Here is a 17,476-nt window from a genome sequence, read left to right as displayed (position 1 = left end):
AATCATTCAATTACTCTTCACAGGCAGGACGCTATCTCAAACAACTCGACATATTTTTTTCTTGATACATAAAAGGCATTGTCAAAGAAAAAGCTCACAATCGCACCCACCATCAACTCTGTGGTGCTTTTACTTTGCGATGATCATTATTGCCATTTTGGAGGGTTGGGGGTGGGTGGCAACTAAAGAACCGTGGGTGTTGCAAAATTACCAATACTTGGGATATATTGACCGATTGGAGTGAATGGTGCGATGGGAAAGTAAAACAATAAAAATTAAATTAAAAGCGTGATGGAGAAAACATAAGTAATTAAAATTTAATTAGAAATTTTAAAAATGTAACACGAAGAAAGCTTTTAACCAACACGCCGGGAAATGGAAGAATGGGAGATTGAGATGGAATGAAAAAAAAGGGGGAGGTTCCTTTTTTTGCTCATTTTGACATTAGTCAATTTGGTGTCTTGTTCGATTTCTCCTTATTTTTCATCTATTGATTGTATTACTTCCCTTCAATTTATTCATCAATTTTTACTATTGAATTCTCCTTTTGCCCCTTTTGCCACTTTTGCCAACGCAACAATCCTCAATAGAGGGCAGCGAGTGTCTAATATGGAAATTTCTGAATATATAAATGGAAAGCAGTTTAGTGAACTTCGCGGAATGCTTGTTTTTCTCACTTCGTCTCTCTTCATTCTATTTTTTTTAAATTAGTAAAACGTGTATGTATTTAACGCAATTAATTGTGTTTTCATCAAAATACTTCTAGCGACATCTATTGTTAATTTCATTATTGAAGACAATAATTTGCCTAATAATTACTACAGTTAAATAATCAATGGCGTGGAGTTTTCTTTATCAAAATTCACTCGAAATTTTATTAAAAATAAATATAATAGACGTAATATAAAATATTTTAATGATAAAACATTATTTTCTAAAACGATTTATCACAATATTTCTCCACACACAAAAATCATTCATTCGTGTGGATGCAATAAAACGTGCAATTGAATTTCACTGTAGTTGTAATTCAGTCACAATAAAATGTGAAATAATATATGGTGTCTGAAGAATTTATTAGTTTATTGTATAGAGAAGAGTTGATGGTGTTGCACACTGGCTGGAAGGCCCTAATTGCATATGGAATTAATTAAGTCGACATTTATAGTATTAAGTTTTATACTATTAATGTAGGTATATGCCTACAATGCGGACTCTCTAATGCCCCTCAGCTAAGTCTTTGGGGCAATGGGTTGTAAAGGAAAAAAGAAAAGAAAAGAAAAATCCGATTATGGATATAAAGTATTTAATAAAATATCGTTTATATGGAATTTAGTATATTATAGGTACATAGAGATATGCGCTCATACATTATCTTTTTATTGTTTTCTCACAGATACAGTCTTTTAATCCATTGTGGAGGTTTCGTTTCAATATTTTTTTTCGGGGGTTTTTCCAAATGGAAAATCTTTGTGTAATCTTCTAACAAGTTGTTTCCATTGTTTTTCTCTGAGAATCGTGCTTTTTTTGATACGCAATGGCTTCTTCGTAGGATGGAAGACCGTCGGATTTGAGAACAACACTATCAAACGATGGTACTTCCTGTACTTGATTATTCCTCTGTGACCCACCAATTCCACTTTCTATCACGTAGATATCACACTCATTTGGTGGCTCCTCTTGCTGTCTGCTGCGATACTCGCGAATTTGCTTGAAACACCAATGAAGGAGTAACTAAAGAGAGAAATTTTAAATAAGAAAAAAAATAATCACACCACGCCGTGTTGCCCCCAAGAACTCACCAGAAACGCAAGAAGGAGCAATATTGACGCAAACACAACCATAAGTCTCTGAGCTACAGAAAGCACTTGCATCAGGAGATTTTCTGAAAGTATACTAAAGTTTCGTCAACCTCTCTTTTGGGTGCCAAAGTGACCCATTTTATCTGCGTAATAGATAAGATAGTGACTGATAAAAATAAAACTTATCGCACGTTAAAGTAATTACAGGTACTTCTGCCAGAAATTTATACATCACATGGAAGTAGTTTATTTTGTGTTTTCCATCGTACAGGATTGATTACCTTTCGTTTTGGTATTTTTTTAAAGGAAAAACTTTGTGATTAATTCAGTAATTTTTAATAAATAAATTTGACGTTTATTCTTTGTTAATATAAAATGGATTTGCCACAAAGATTTACTGTGACATATTTTGAAGAGATAAAAAAACAGCTCAGATACTTGAGTGGATCAGATAATGCTTTATAAGCAAAGGAGTTTATTCATTATTGTATGAAAAAGATCCTCAATAAAGGAAACAAGCGTGATATACGTAATCTTGTAATCAAACATATCTCATTTTCAACAGATTGTTAGACCATTTAGGAATATCTGGTAAAATTTTGTCCTAAAATCTTAACAATGACGTCATTGTTGGTTTTTTTGTCTAATAGCCTGACTCTCTTTTCCGATGATTTTTGGTTTAGAATTATATATGTCTCTCATATCTTGAAGATTAATTCATTCTCAATCTTTGTCCACGATTTTACCTCATCTGGATACCAGACTGGGACTTTAAATCTCCCTACTGCGGATTTAATTATTGCAAAAAATAGTCCTTAAAATTCCAATGAATGGAATAATTCTTTCTCATTGAATAATATAAATACAAGAATAAACTTAAATGAAACTTTGAAAGAAAAAATATTGCTACATTTAACGAATATTAAAATAAATTTTTCGTGGCAATATAAGCAGATTTAATTGGAGATAATTAGAATTTGATTGGCACTTTGGAAAATGTTGTCTAATATGGAGCAAGAAAAAAATTGCCGATACACTCTTAAATGCCTCCACAATCGTTCCTTCGAGTGTCTGGTGGAGAGAATTTAATTGCCTTTCCGAACTCATTTCTCGATATGTTTACAGCATTTTGTATATATTAATTAATTCACACGAAGGGGGATTTTAATTTAAAACAAATTCAACCTCCCCATTTAAATTTTTTCTTCCTTGCTGCTGCTTCTCCGAATCTTATGTTGCGCGTTTTTTTTTTTCGTGGGGCCCCATGCAGTGGGAAGACTGCCCGGAGGAGTGCCCATGGGACAAATCTTGTAAATTGAGACAAGAGGGAGAATTAATGATAATTAATATAGCAATAAATGGGATTTTTGTCATCTCTTTTCCATTAACATTCATACTTTGTATATACATAATCTCTTTCCCATATTTTCATGTGGTGAAAAAAAAATCTTTCTTAATATGTAATAAAATCAATGTGGAAGAGAGGAAGAAATGATAAAGGGAATGGCACAGAGGGAAACATAATAATATAAAATATTCCAAAGGGAATCTTCCATCAAAAAAAGAAGAAAAGTTGACGTTTTGAAAAGTTTAAACGTTGATATGAAGGCAATCTCGCTGAGGGAAAAAATGAATATATATACGAAAAATCTCTATTAATAACTTTATAATTATAAAATATATAAACAACCGCATGCATCAACTGTAAATAATTACTTTGTGTATTACTTCAAAGGAATTATAAGAAGAGTGGGAATGGATGGGAGATGGTTGATGGTTATTTTTGAGGCAAGCACAGAGTGAGCAATTCCTTATAAAAGTGTCTGTTTAAATAAATACACACAACTTCATATTTTTATTCCTTTCAACATAAAAAAAAGTTTTAAACCAATTTTGTCTTCTCCCTCGCACACGCTTTTGTACAGAGAGATACTTTGTACACCATACCGCCAAATGTTCATGCGAAAGATGAGAATACAAAGAGAGAAAATGATTTTGTTAAATGAAAAATAATTAAGAATTTTTCAAATGAGGATTTTCTTTCGTTTATACAAAGATTTCTTAAGCACAGAGCATTATTTCTTGAACATCCAACAATTTACAGAAATAGCCAAGAAAATGGTTAAGAAAATGGTCAAGATGCTTAAAAATAGAGAAAAAAAATGTATTACTTTCATAATGAAAAATTTCACGTAAAAGAGAACAAAACAACTAATTTTATTGCCAATGATTTTATTTAAGTATTATTTTTTTTTTCAAAAATTTTAAACTATTTTCCCCAACTCTTCTCCGTTTAATACTTCTGTATATAAGATACAAAGTGTTTTATATATAAAATTACAGCGCTATTCATTTGAATACTTAAAATTTACGATTATTATTTTATTTGAGCAACACATGGAGATTTCCATCCTCCATAGAGAAAAGATATTAATGCTACAATGCACCACAAATGACTTTTAATATGCCAACATTCAGCAGACAAATGCTCCAAGACCATCTCTTTTCTGCCCCACACAATCCACTCTGTATCGTTTTTTTTTCTTTAAATTACTTAAATGTTAATCTCTATGCGTAGAATATTTTAAAATTTTAATATACAATGTCGAAAGATATGTATCTCAAATGAACAATTCAGATGTTGTAACCACTTTAATTACTTTAGACTATTAAATGGCTATATTGTAAAGCATGGGATTTATATATGAATAAAAAAATATTAATATTATATATGGTTTACGAGAGACGTAGAAAAAAAATGATTCAGTCTCACTGTGGTGTTGTGTTTTTGTCGGAATGCAAAAGATTGAACAATGCTGCATATATTAATATGAAATTATATCTAATTAAATTCTAATGATTGGAAAATACTAGAAAGTTGATCTTAAATTGGGTCTTACGATTTAACAGAATATTGTATCCATCATGGCAAAATATTTCAACGTAATATCCCACTCTTTTACAATTATATTGCTGTGCGTGAATAATATTTTAATAATGTTTTGAATGTAATGAAAAAATCGTTGGAATACACAACGAGGTTGCTTTAGAAGTTTTGAAAAATAATTTCTTTAACAGGCTTTCTATCTCTGAGAAGAAGTTCTAATTTGACCTAGATTTTCTCATTGCACTACAGTACTTTCGGTTAATTTTCTTATTGACTTTGAAGGCATAAAGAAATTTAATTTTCATAAGAATTAAATAGATTTGATTAAAAGAAAAGTTTAGGAACTTCTTACGTGAAATTTCAAGAATTTTTTTCACTGTTTTTAGACGTTAGAAAAGGAATGTCAAAATTGAGAAATGTCAAATGTTAAAAAGAAGTGCCAGACGTTAAAACAAACTTAAACGACTAAAAAAGAAACGTTAAGCTTAAAAAATACAATTAATCTTTAGAATAGAAAAGTGAAACGTTAGAAAAAAGGAATGTCAAATACTTACAGAAAAGGAATGTCAAAATTGAGAAATGTCAAATCTTTTTTAAGACATGAGATGTGCCAGACGTTAAAACCAACGTAACATATTGAAGAAGAAAATGTCAAACGTTAAAATAAAGTTGTCAAAAAGTTGAAAGAAAACGATTTTTTTAGTATCTTTCAGAACAGCCTCGATACAAAATCATGTGTATTCCTCCCCGCGTAACTTTTCTTACATCCATCGAAAAGTTATATTGATAGAAAGTGTTAACAGTTACATTCATTATTACTATAGTTTTTTTTGCTCTCTCATTATTTGTAGATCTATTTGGAGATTTGTGGGCATTTCTCGTTGAGCTCTGTGTCTCAATATAAGCATCTCCAATGGAGAAAACCTCTGCACACATTTTGGGAAAATTTTAACCGCAGTCAATCACCCAAAATGAATTGTTTGAGATTCAATAGTAACTGTCTTTGATTGAAAATGTAAATATTGAATAGTTTTGAAGAAAAAAAGAGCTACAGAAGAAAACGGGCCTTTTTCTTAATTTATTACTTATTACACATCTTTCATAAAATATCGATGGTTGTGCAAATGAACAATGGAGTAGATGGGCTTGTGATTAGTTTGTCGTTGATAAGTTTTTTCTTTTTTTTTTCACTTAATGTACCCTCTTCCCTGGTACTATTGACTTTTGAAATATTTCTCCATCGTATTGACTCGCTTATTTATATTTCTCTTGTTTTTCTCCATCAATGTGTCTCTTTTTTCAACCATCTTCAACGCTATGAGAAAAATATGTATTTATTGTTAATCCTTCTACCAATGGAGATGACCAACAGAATGAGTTAATTTATTTGCGGGGTTAGCGGGGAGGAAGGGAGGTGAAATGGTGTGGTGGCATTCCCTCAGAATGGAACTAATGACTAAATATTTAAATAAATATCCATTAATATAAAAATAAATACAAACACTGGGTGGAAGCTTGAAAATCACATCGTGTGGGGGGGAAATCCATTGAGATATTTAAATGTGCTTCTCTGTACGTTCTATCAATTAGCTCTTAAAATTATAGATTAAACAAAAGTCACAAACTTTAGGAATTTTCATTATAAGAAGTTAGTTAAATTAATATTGGAAATTATATATGAAAGTTTTCCGATGTGATTTTGCGGAAATTTTCAATAAGGAATTAGGACTTCTTAGATATTTAATACTTTTAACATTTAACATGTCTTTTTTTTTTCAATGTTTGACGTCTCTTTCCGAACGTTTGACATTATTTTTCACCCCGCAATCTTCACTTCTAAAAATCGCAAAATAATTTTTTTTGTGTGGTTATTTGTGTGAATGTTTAATCAATATTCTTTTTTTCAGATATTCTCACCAGAGCAATATTAATTAATTTTAATCCTATAATTTAATGCTAATGATATTTTTGTCCCCCACATCCCCCCACCCATTTCTTATGCTTTGCCAAGATGCAATGTGACCTTTTTTTGTATTGTGCCGCGTGGCGCCATTTTTTTTGCCTCGTGTTTCACCAGCAGATTATCCAAATCTCCTTAAATTGAAAACACCCATGTGGACCCAGCAGCAACTCAAGGATGCCATAACGGCCGTCGTGACGCAGAAGATGCGCTTCACGCAGGCCTCGGTGCGGTACAATATCCCCAAAGGGACCCTCTACGATAATATTCTCGGGAAATCGAATAGGATGCAGGTGCTGGAGGAGGCTGGCCTGGATGCCACGGAGGAGAATGCGGTGCTGGAGTATTGCTGTGATGTCTCGGTGTCACCGTACAATCGGCGCACAAAGAAGTCACTAGCTAGTATTTTGGAGTTTGTACAGAAGCTCAAGGTTGACCACAAATTTCAATTTGCCGGCAAGTCTGGCTTCAGGTGGTGGTGGGCCTTCTGCAAGAAGTACTCCATAGTATCCCTTCACTATGATGGGAATTCCGACGAAAAGTGCCTCAATAGTTCTTAAGATGAAGAATTTATACCAATTTTTGCCTTTTTTCTTGCACAAAATACTTTAATTTTTGATTTCTGTTTTATTTTTTATCTATCATACTAGAAGGTTGTTTGTTCGATAAAATTTAAAAATAAAAACGGAATTATTAAGAAATATAAAAATTTCTCAAGAAGTTTGAAGAATTTTTAAGAAAAACTAAGAAAATATTTGGAAATAATTAAAAAAAGAAATGAAAAAATATTACGGAATTGAAAACAAAATCAATTTTCATAGATTCTGCATAGATCTACCTACATACAAACCTATATATTTTGTAATGAACAATCTTCTATCTTTATATCTCTAAAATAAGTCTTTTACTTTTACTGTAAATTTTCTTTACAAATCCAACAAATAATATTTCGAAATATTTCTATTTTTCTTTTGAAAAAAAATCAAAATCACAATGGCCAAAAGAATTAGGATTAAAATACTCTAAATTGTTAAATAATAAAAAATTGCTTTAAAAATGTTGTAAAGAATAAGCGATATTTCGATGAAATTCTCAATACAAAAAAAGCCTTAAAAATTGCTCTTCTACAGAGAAATGTGAATTAAAAGACAAGAAAAATCTTTTATCTATTACTATTATTTACCTTACGGTTAAACTGAAAACATTCCAATAATTACTTTTGATGAAGACAATCAAAAAGTTTTTTTTTGTAGATTTTAAAATTACTTAGCAAATAGAAGATTTATTATAGAATTCCTTTGTAAAAAAAATTATAGAATTTACATAAAAAGTGAATTATTATATATTTGAGTGAAATAAAAAAAAAACATTTCGTGAAAAACAAAGTTCTTGCTCTCAGCGTTTCATCATTTTCTTCATTCAACCACCAATATTTATTTTGTGAGTGAATTTCTTGCGCAAGTTGAGAAGGAAATGAAGAAGAAAAAAATGAAGAACGACCAAGAATAGGCATTTAATGTTCAAAGTTGCTAAAGACATTGGACGATGACTTCTAAGCACATTAAAATATTTACTTATTTAATTACAAATAATTGAAGTTAACGGCAAAAAAGCATTTGCGCGCCAACGTTGGAAATTAATCAAATTTATTTAATAATTCTATCTCCATATTTATTCACACAGACTATGAGTCAATGGAGGGACATTTTTAATTAACATTTTCTACATTAAATTGTAAATAATTCAAATTTGTTTTCATGAATATCTTAAAATGTATGCGAGTATGTTTAATTGACGTAAGCAAAGCCGTATTTTTCATTTCCTTAATAATTGTGGGAGTTTTTTTTGCAATTTTTCCTCAAAGAATGAAATGAAAAGTTATTTTTTTTAATTTTATTTATGAATTTATATTTTATTCTTTTCATTCTAAATATTTTAAATTATTTAGAATTATTTTTTTAACAGCGCAGAAATTCACGCACATTTCCCATCAATGCCCATCGTGATCAGCTACGGTCTTATTTCTTTTTTTCCAGTTTATTGATCGTCAAACTAATGCTTTCTTTTTTGTCTTCTCGCTCCTCGCGATGTCTTTGTAGATAGCTACCAGTACCAGCTACAATCAATGTGGCAGAAGTGCTGGAATACCAACCAGAACATCATCCACCATTTGAGATTCCGCGAAAGGGGACCCCTCAAATCATGGCGTCCCGAAACAATGGCCGAGGCGATCTTCAGCGTCCTCAAGGAGGGATTGTCCCTCTCACAGGCCGCCCGGAAGTACGATATCCCCTACCCAACGTTCGTCCTTTACGCAAATCGCGTGCACAACATGCTGGGACCGTCCATCGATGGTGGAACTGATTTACGTCCGAAAGGCAGGGGCCGTCCGCAGCGCATTCTCCTCGGCATCTGGCCAGATGATCACATTCGCGGTGTCATCAAGACTGTGGTCTTTCGTGATGCAAAAGAACTCAAAGATGATTCAATACCAATGGGGTATGGACGACATACGGTGAGCAGTTAAATTCCATTTTTTTCTTAACTTTTTAACGTTTGTTTTACCTAAGAAATTATAAGGTCGGAGTTGACTGATCAGATCTAATGTGGCTAGGATTAAAAAAAACCAGAATTCTAAGGAAGGAGAGAATCGAAAGCAAGAGATTTAAGATTGTCTTAGAAGTTTTTGGATAATTTTCTAATTTTAAAATCAAACAAATATTTAATTTTAATTTGTTTAATTAGTTAAAAAAAAGATTTTAGATTAAACATTGAATTGAATTCAAATATGGGGAAAAACTTCATTTCCACAAAAATCGAATAGATTCGGTTATTGAAAAAGCTTTTTAAGGTTTCTTTCGCATTTCTAAGGACATTGAAGACGTTTCTGCTAAAAAACTTTCTTTCAATTTGTCAGTTATAAGATTTTCGATATTCTATGAGAAATTCTATAAGGTTTTGGCATTTTTTTCTTTCTTTAAACGTATTTTTAACGGAAAATTACTTTTCCAGATTCCATTAAAGATCTTTCTGGCTGTTTTCTGAAGAAATAAATTTTATATTTCTATTGAAATTTAGGACAATAAAATGACTTAAAAACATAAAATGTCAAAATCTTATAACAACTTTTAAGTTGAAGGAAATAACAGATTTTTGACCGAATCGAACCCTCGTTGAGAAACTTTGCCAAAAAATTTCAAAGAAAAATATGCTAGGAAAATCTGGGACGAATTCAAGTTCTTTCTTACCTCATTTTTCTCTCCTTAACCCTCAATTACAATATCCTAGCCCATGGATGATTATCAGTCAACAATTGAAAGCAATGAAAATCTTTGAAAGAAATCAAAATTCCCTCAGTCAGCTCCGATTTAGTCAAGAGTCGCGACTTTACAGTCTAAGCCGTCTTTCAGCCAGTTTTACCCTTCCAGGAGGGTGCCCTCAACTACTCAGGCTCACCCTGCACCAATGGCTTAGGACCCCAAGCACCACCCGGTGCTGGTCCGGAATCCATGTCACCCGATGCTGCTGCTGCAGCTGCAGTAGCCGCCGTGGCGCATGGTATACGTCAGCAAATTCAAATGGCTGCAGCGGCACAGCATCATCCCGATGCAGCCAATCTCGTAGCAGCTGGTGGCTTCAACCTGCCCGCACATCTCAACATCCATCCCAATAATGGTGGCTCCGCCAGCAGCATCCCCATGCCCAAGCTCGGCTCCCCAGCTACACCTGGGCAGATGAATAGTGGCAACGGTAGCAGTGCTATCCCAATGCCACGTCATGGTTCACCGGCACTCGGTGGGGGCTCCGGGCATGCCCTAGCGGGTCTCTCGGGTCTCCACGGGCTCCCAGGATTGCCCAGTGTCTCCGTGTCAACCACACGGGATACGGTGACAAGTACAGGTCCAGCTTCAAGTGGTACCAGCTCCCAGGGGCACATGTCATCACCCCTTGGTGGTGGTGGGCTCAACATAACACGCCTGGCATCACCGGGGTCAGCGCATGATCTTCGTATGGCCAGTCCGGATGATAATTCCCTCAATTCCTCCCTTGAGATGGCCCTGGAGCCAGCCGTGAATCTGGCCGTTGGTGTCAGTGGGATGGCATACAAATCACGCGGGTACACCTCACCGCGTCCCGAGAACCTCTTCCAGGAAGACATTTCGGAAATTGTAGGTGCCCCACGCTCCTGCCCGTCACGCCTTAGTGGCTTCAAGGAGTCCAGTGGTGGGATTAAGTTGGAACCCGTGGCTGAGTGTCGGAGTGAGTGAAATCCGGCATTGTCCGATGATGGACTTGCAGGATTTGATCCCACTGGGCTATTTCCATTCTAAACTTTAACAAAATGAGAAATTCAATGAAAACCAATCCCTATGTGTTGTACATTTCGCTATAAAACAAACTTTCCAAAAGGGAGGAAATTCTTTTCTGAAGAAAAGAGTTGAGATTTTACGAGTATACTCTGTTCAAATTAACATTGCACTGAGGCAGTTTTATTTTACAAATTTCTTTTGAGATTTGATCTTAAAAAAGTTTCTTGCAATTTATTATTTTTTTCCTGTAGAAATGTCTTAATTCTGAAGCCTATCTTGATTTTTTAATTTCTTAAAACTATTTTTGAAATTTTCTGAGTTAGAAAAACTCAAGATTTTTAGTTCTTGACTTTAGAATACGAGCTAAAGCTTGAAATCTTGATCAGAAAAAATCAAGATTTGATATTCTGAAGCCTTGAAAATTTTCTTGGTTTATATGACATTTCAGATAATTTGCTTTCTTGATTTCTACCGGAAGAATATGCTCACAGTTGACCGTTAAAAATGCAGCAATAAGAAAAAAAATTATTGATAAGAGTCATTTTTTCTTAAAAATCAAACAAAGATTTTTATTAGGGCATGATTTTAACCGCGAATAACTTATGATTGGATTGAGATATCTGAAAACTTCTGCCGCCAAAAGATGCGTAAACTCAAAAAGTTTTATTTGCTTTTTATTTCAAGTCGATATCTTAAAAATTGGAGCTGCTAAAGCAAAAAACGTGAAAAGAAGCGTTTTATCGATGAAAAATATACTGCTTTTCATGTCAAATTAACGCTGAATTGCCCATGATGACAATATCTGCTTTAACTCAAAAATATTCTTAAAATGTTTGAATATTTGGTCGCATAAAGTCAGGAAAGGCTTCTTTAATTCAAATTTAGTCAAATATTCAATTGTTTAATGATCTTTGGATCTTTTTGATGGATTTTGAGAAAATCAACAGACATGAAATCCAGAATATTTCATCGTTTTCCATACAAATGGTAACTTTTACATTTTTTGCTCTAGCAGCTCCAATTTTTAAGATATCGAATTGAAATAAAAATCAAATAAAACTTTTTGAGTTTACGCACCTTTTGGTGGCAGAAGTTTTCAGATATCTCAATCCAATCAAAAGTTATTCGCGGTTAAAATCATGCCCTAATTTCCTGGCCACCCTGTATTTATTCGAAGCATTTCGTTGAGAATTGTTTGAAAAAAATCCTTAGAGAAATCAAAAAGATTCAAGAGAAGTTTTCTATGGCTTGAAACTAGAACACAAATCGAGGAAAAATTGAAGAAAATTGAGGTTATGAATTTCTATTGGGTTGTCCAATATTTACAGGGATTTCTAACATAAGATATTCACATAAATTCAGTACAATTTTCATTTTCTGTTTCATTCATCCCCATTAAATGTAATGGTAAAAAGATTAGGTTAGAAATCCGGATAAATATTGGACAAACCAATAGAAATAAAAGCCCTAGAATAAGAAGTCTTTTGTTTCCTTATCTAAGCCGAATTTCAAGGTTTTCTTGGTCGCAGAATAGGTAGGTTCCAATAGTTTGTGTCTTGAAAAAATCTTGATTTTTTTATAAATTCAAAATACTGAAATCTTGGCTGCAGAATACAGACCAATAAAATAAAATATAAGAATAATTTTAAAATTCTCATCTCAAAAATTTTCTCTTAATCTTCACATTTTACGTTAAAGCAACACAAATAAAAATCGAATCTTTAATCCAGATCAAAATCTCAACTCTTCTTCACAAAAAATTAATCCTCTTGGAAAAAATCAAGCTTCTTGAATGCTTTTCTGTCGTCTGTTTAGAGCTTTTCCGAGATTTTTCGAAGCTTTGACGAAACAAGTAAAAAAAAACTATTCTGTCTGTGCAATAGAATCGAATTCACAGAGATCCCTTTTTCTTCTTCTATATGAAACCCTAAATTAACATTTCAGACAACAATTTTAGGTGTATAGTTAGACACTCAAAGCACAACAAGTCTGTGCAATTCAATGAATTTTTTCTTGTTTTTGAAATGAAAATGTGGAAATTTTGAGCCATCACCACACTTGGACAATGTCAAGAAAAAAAAAGAATTTACCTTCCTCTGAATAGATTTTTCCACAGGGATGATGGTAGAGTAAAAAACAATGATGAATTATGTGCAATAGAGATTTTCTTTAAAAAAAATAAAAACAACAGAATGGTGAAGAAAAAATAAAAAAAAATCCAAAGTGATGCGCGTTGAAATTGCGTCTCAAGCATCCCAATATAGAGGAGCTGCGGCTTCTTTGACAACATTCCTTTTCAATCGAATTCTTTTATCAACTTTTCAGTTTAATTAATCAGTTTTGCATTTTTTTTTCTTAAATATTTAAAATAGCATTTTTATAAAAGTAAATAGAAAAAGAAAACCAATAGAAGCAAAAACCAATCAATGTACAAAGATGAGGAAAAAAAATGCCGAAACTGAAATGTTTGAAGTAAAAAAAAAATGTTTGGAAATAGAAAAAAAAAGAAATTCAAATATATGCCTTCTAATTGTGACACAATCTCACTTTATGGAGTATTTTGTAAGGAAGACGACTTAAAACAAGAAAAATTAAATACTTATTAACCGGCAATCGTGGAGAATAAGCTAAAGAAAAAATGAAGGAGAAAATTCATTTAGGACAAATAAAAAAAACCTTTTGGAATAAACTAAAAAAAAATAACTTTAACGTTGAGGATGACAAAAATTAGATGATTACCGTAAGAGGCCACTTTTTGGGACTGAAAAAAAACTTTTTGGCAACAAAATAACATATGAAATATGTATAAATTTTAGGCAAACCGCATTAGGAATGACTTTTCCGGGGATTTAAAAAAACAAACTCTCATGAGCATTAAATATTTTAGAGTGAGTTAGGACATGAAAAATAAAAGCTTTCAAAATTAAATTTTTATCCCACTTTGTTATGAAAATTTCTTCAAAATATTAAAAAAAGGAAACTTTCTTCCGCTTTTCTTTAACCATCAATTAGGAAAACCAATTGCAAGCGCCAAAATGTTGAGATATTATTGAGGAAATGATGAAGAATTAAAAGAAAATGAAGAAAAGATATTTAAAAAAAAATTCTAAAGTGAAAAAAAAAATAAATTTATAAGTCCGGAAAAAATATTTTATTATTAAAAACTAGATAAAAATTATTGTAAATATGTGACTTTTTAGGAGAGATTTTTCAAAAAAAAATGAAGATAATTATATATCTCAGTTTTCACTTGTTGACGGTTAAAGCTTTAGCGGGGAGAAGTTTAATTTATTTTAAATGTTTTTTATATAAAAATAAAATTTTGGATATTAAAAAAATCTTGGCCAATGTGTTCAAAAAAAATTGTCAAGTAGAAAAGTGCCTTCCAGATCTTTCCGACAAAATTAAACATATACATATATTATGTAAATTATTCTTTGTCGCTATTTATGTGATAAAAAGTTTAAATTATTCCTCATTTTTTGTTATCTTCTGATCCCTCATTCAGAGCTTTTTGTGTGCCCTTTACTTTGATTACTTGATAAAGATATTTTAGGACAATTTTACAAGAACCTTTATTGTTCTTCCTGAGACGTCTAGGCTTTGGTGAGAAGTTCTAAAGCTCCTAAAAAGCTCTTTTGCGTGCCTTTTTTCGAAAATTTGAGGCATGAAAAGTTCTTTTAACTTTCAAGACTTTCTCTTTATTTTATTCTAAATTGAAAACATTTGAAAAAATAATTTAATAGAAAAAAAAAAGTTTTAAGAAAGTTTTAAAAATCGTTTTAATTATTTAACAAGTCACAAAAGCTCTGAAAGTGGATTAGAAAGCAAATCTCATGAGATTCCTTTCCAATTGTTTAAAAATTTAACAAAAAAATCAAGGAAAAGAAGAAAATACCCCGAAAAAGTCATCAAAATTTTGTACATTAATTAAATATTTTTAGGAAAATTATTAAATGCAAAATTTATCAAAAAAAAACACATGAAATCTACACAAAATTAAAGAAATAAAAATTATTGTAAAGTTTAAGGGATTGTGTCGATGACCAGGGAGTTTAAAAAAAAAAGAAACCTTTAAAAAGAAAATTTCGTAAAGAACTAAAAAGAAGAAAATTTATTATATAAATTTATTAATATTTAGAACAAAAAAAGGAAGGTTTAACAAAAAAAAATGGTTGGTATTTGTTAGTATTTCTGTTGATAAATTTGATTTTTCTTTTAAAAAAAAAAGTATTTCCTTTTTGTGAAAAAGGACACAAAATGTGTATGAAAAAAAGATTAAGCGACGTGTGTGACGCAATTATTTTCATATCTTTATACTATTGATGAGAGATAAGAAACGTGGATAAACTTCACAAAATGAAAGAGATTTTAATTCATCTGTATGGTGAGAGTTTTGTGGATTTATGAGAGCTATCAGAGATTCTTTTTTTGTTGGAAAATCTTCTTTATTTTTTAATTTTTATTTATATTTATTAATGTGAAAGAAAAATTAGAAATCTTTTAAGAAGAATTTTCTTTTCTTTTTTTTTTTCAAAACTAAATATTTACCTACAGAGATAATTTTTTTTTAATTTCTTTTACTAAATCTTTTCCATTTATCCCCGCTATGAGCATCATAATAAAAAAAAATTCTCCGTTCGTCAGCAATGACTCCAATGCAGCACATAAAAGACGATAAAATAGATTGAAGAAAAAAAAAACATAGCAGAAAAATAATAAAGAGACATAATAAATTCTTACTCTAATACCAATAAAAAAGAAAGAAAAAAAATGAAGTATGACTTATTTGAATTATTAATCATATATTTAGATGAAAAAAACAAGAGATGAGATATAAAATAAAAAAATTGATGTTAGTAAATGAAAAAAACCACAAGAATACTAAAGAACAAGCGCATTTAACGTGAATGGTAATAAAAATTCCTTCCCCAACTTCCCCCCAAGAAAATCCAAAAACTCTCTGTATTTGAATAAAAATGACATAATACAAAATGAAATAGTGAAAAAACAATATTACGTCTTATTAAACTTAACAATTAACATGATGAAATTCAATTTTCTTCAGCAGCAAAATGAGTAAATAAATGTAAAACACAGCATTTTCCAAAAAAAACACACCGAAAAACACAAAGAAAAATCCCCGGATGGATTTTTAATGAGAAATTTGATTAATTTTATTGTATTTTCTTGTAAAAGGAACTGATTTTTTTAATATGATAGGATTTTTATTATTCTCACGAAATCTTTCACCTATAAGAATGGATTTAATTCAAAGTTTTCGTCAGAATTATTTTTCAAATTCTTCAAAGATTTATCTAATTTATTAACAAATTCTGCTTAAAGAAATCTTTGAATTACACTGAAAAAAAGGATCTTCAGCATTACATGAAGGTTGAGAAAAAACGAAAAGAAATCAAATAATTCCCTTCGAGACATTGCAAAGTGATACAATTCAATAAATTCTGTTTTATAATTCAAATTTCATTAATCTTTAATGATTGCATTCCACAGTATAGAGTTCCTTTCGAAAATGCAATAAATTAATCAAATTGTTGTAATAATTTAAATTAAAAACTCCACTCCAATCAAAATGTTTTTTTTTTTAAATTTATTTTGAAACTCTCAGTCAAAGAAAAGATTTAAAAAAATAAACAATTCATAATTTCAGTTAATTAAAGAAAAAATGATTTGTTTCCTTAATTTTAAAGACTTCTTTATTTTATGAATGATTATAGAGAAAGGTCTAAAACGATTTTCTTCTAATTTATTGTTCATTTTTTTTTTCAAAATAATAAAATGTAAACACTTCCAGAGCCAAAGAAAAGAGCAAGTGAATTTACACAGCAGTGAGAGATGAGATAATAAACAGCAATTTATTTAAATATAAATCGTAATTTTTTAGTAATATACATATATTTAAATATTTAAACATCCGTAGAAAAAACTCTTTTTAACAAAAAAAAATCATCCTATTTTCTTCCTTTTTTTCTTCTTCTTTAACAAAACCGTGGCAAGAAGTAAAGTAAAAAAATAGAAATTATTTGATGATAAACGGATGTATTTTTAATTTGTATTTATATTTGATTGTAAATATACTGATATTATTTAACAAGAAAAAAAGTATAAAAGGATTAAAATTAAAAAATGAATTTACATTTAATTAAAATAAATCATAGATGATCCGTGCAAATACACACACACCCCCATATATTATACATACACAAACACACACACAGAAAAAACCCGGGAGGAAATACACATTATTTAATTAATCCTAATGAAAAATAAAATGAAAAAAAAATAATTACATGAAGATTTAATCAGAATTTTTAAGAGTATAATGAAAAACAAGTGAAAAAATAGATTCAGTGCATGAATGAAGCTTAATTAATGACATAATAAGTAAAAAAAAAGGAAATTAAAAATAAATAATCTAAATATTGCATAAACAGATTAATTACACAACATAATTTTTTATCACTGTAAGAACCGTTTTCTTTTTTTAATTTATTTA

At 30.8% G+C, this 17,476-nt stretch overlaps 1 protein-coding gene and 1 long non-coding RNA gene across 5 annotated transcripts in view; one reads left to right on the top strand and one right to left on the bottom strand.

Annotated features, from left to right (window-relative positions):
• LOC129793995 (protein bric-a-brac 1-like) overlaps positions 1 to 16,075 on the top strand; it is a 153,330-nt gene extending 137,255 nt beyond the window's left edge. For 3 of the 4 annotated variants that reach the window (XM_055834553.1, XM_055834552.1, XM_055834554.1), the window contains 2 exons: positions 8,749 to 9,164; positions 10,060 to 16,075. In XM_055834553.1, coding sequence (XP_055690528.1) covers positions 8,749 to 9,164; positions 10,060 to 10,917 — 1,274 coding nt within the window. In that variant the 3' untranslated portion in view covers positions 10,918 to 16,075. The remainder of the gene's footprint in view (positions 1 to 8,748; positions 9,165 to 10,059) is intronic. The other variant, XM_055834555.1, reaches the window with a different exon arrangement.
• Positions 1,290 to 5,892, bottom strand: LOC129794031 (uncharacterized). The gene is made up of 2 exons (XR_008750986.1): positions 1,803 to 5,892; positions 1,290 to 1,734 (listed from the first exon to the last, which is right to left on the bottom strand). It is a non-coding gene; the product is annotated as an uncharacterized LOC129794031 (long non-coding RNA).
• Positions 16,076 to 17,476: the final 1,401 nt, after the last annotated feature.

The sequence above is a fragment of the Lutzomyia longipalpis genome, chromosome 3, assembly GCF_024334085.1.
Source record: "Lutzomyia longipalpis isolate SR_M1_2022 chromosome 3, ASM2433408v1".
NCBI classification, from domain to species: domain Eukaryota; kingdom Metazoa; phylum Arthropoda; class Insecta; order Diptera; family Psychodidae; genus Lutzomyia; species Lutzomyia longipalpis.
Note: the sequence above shows the minus strand (reverse complement) of the source record. Positions and strands in the feature narration are given on the sequence as shown.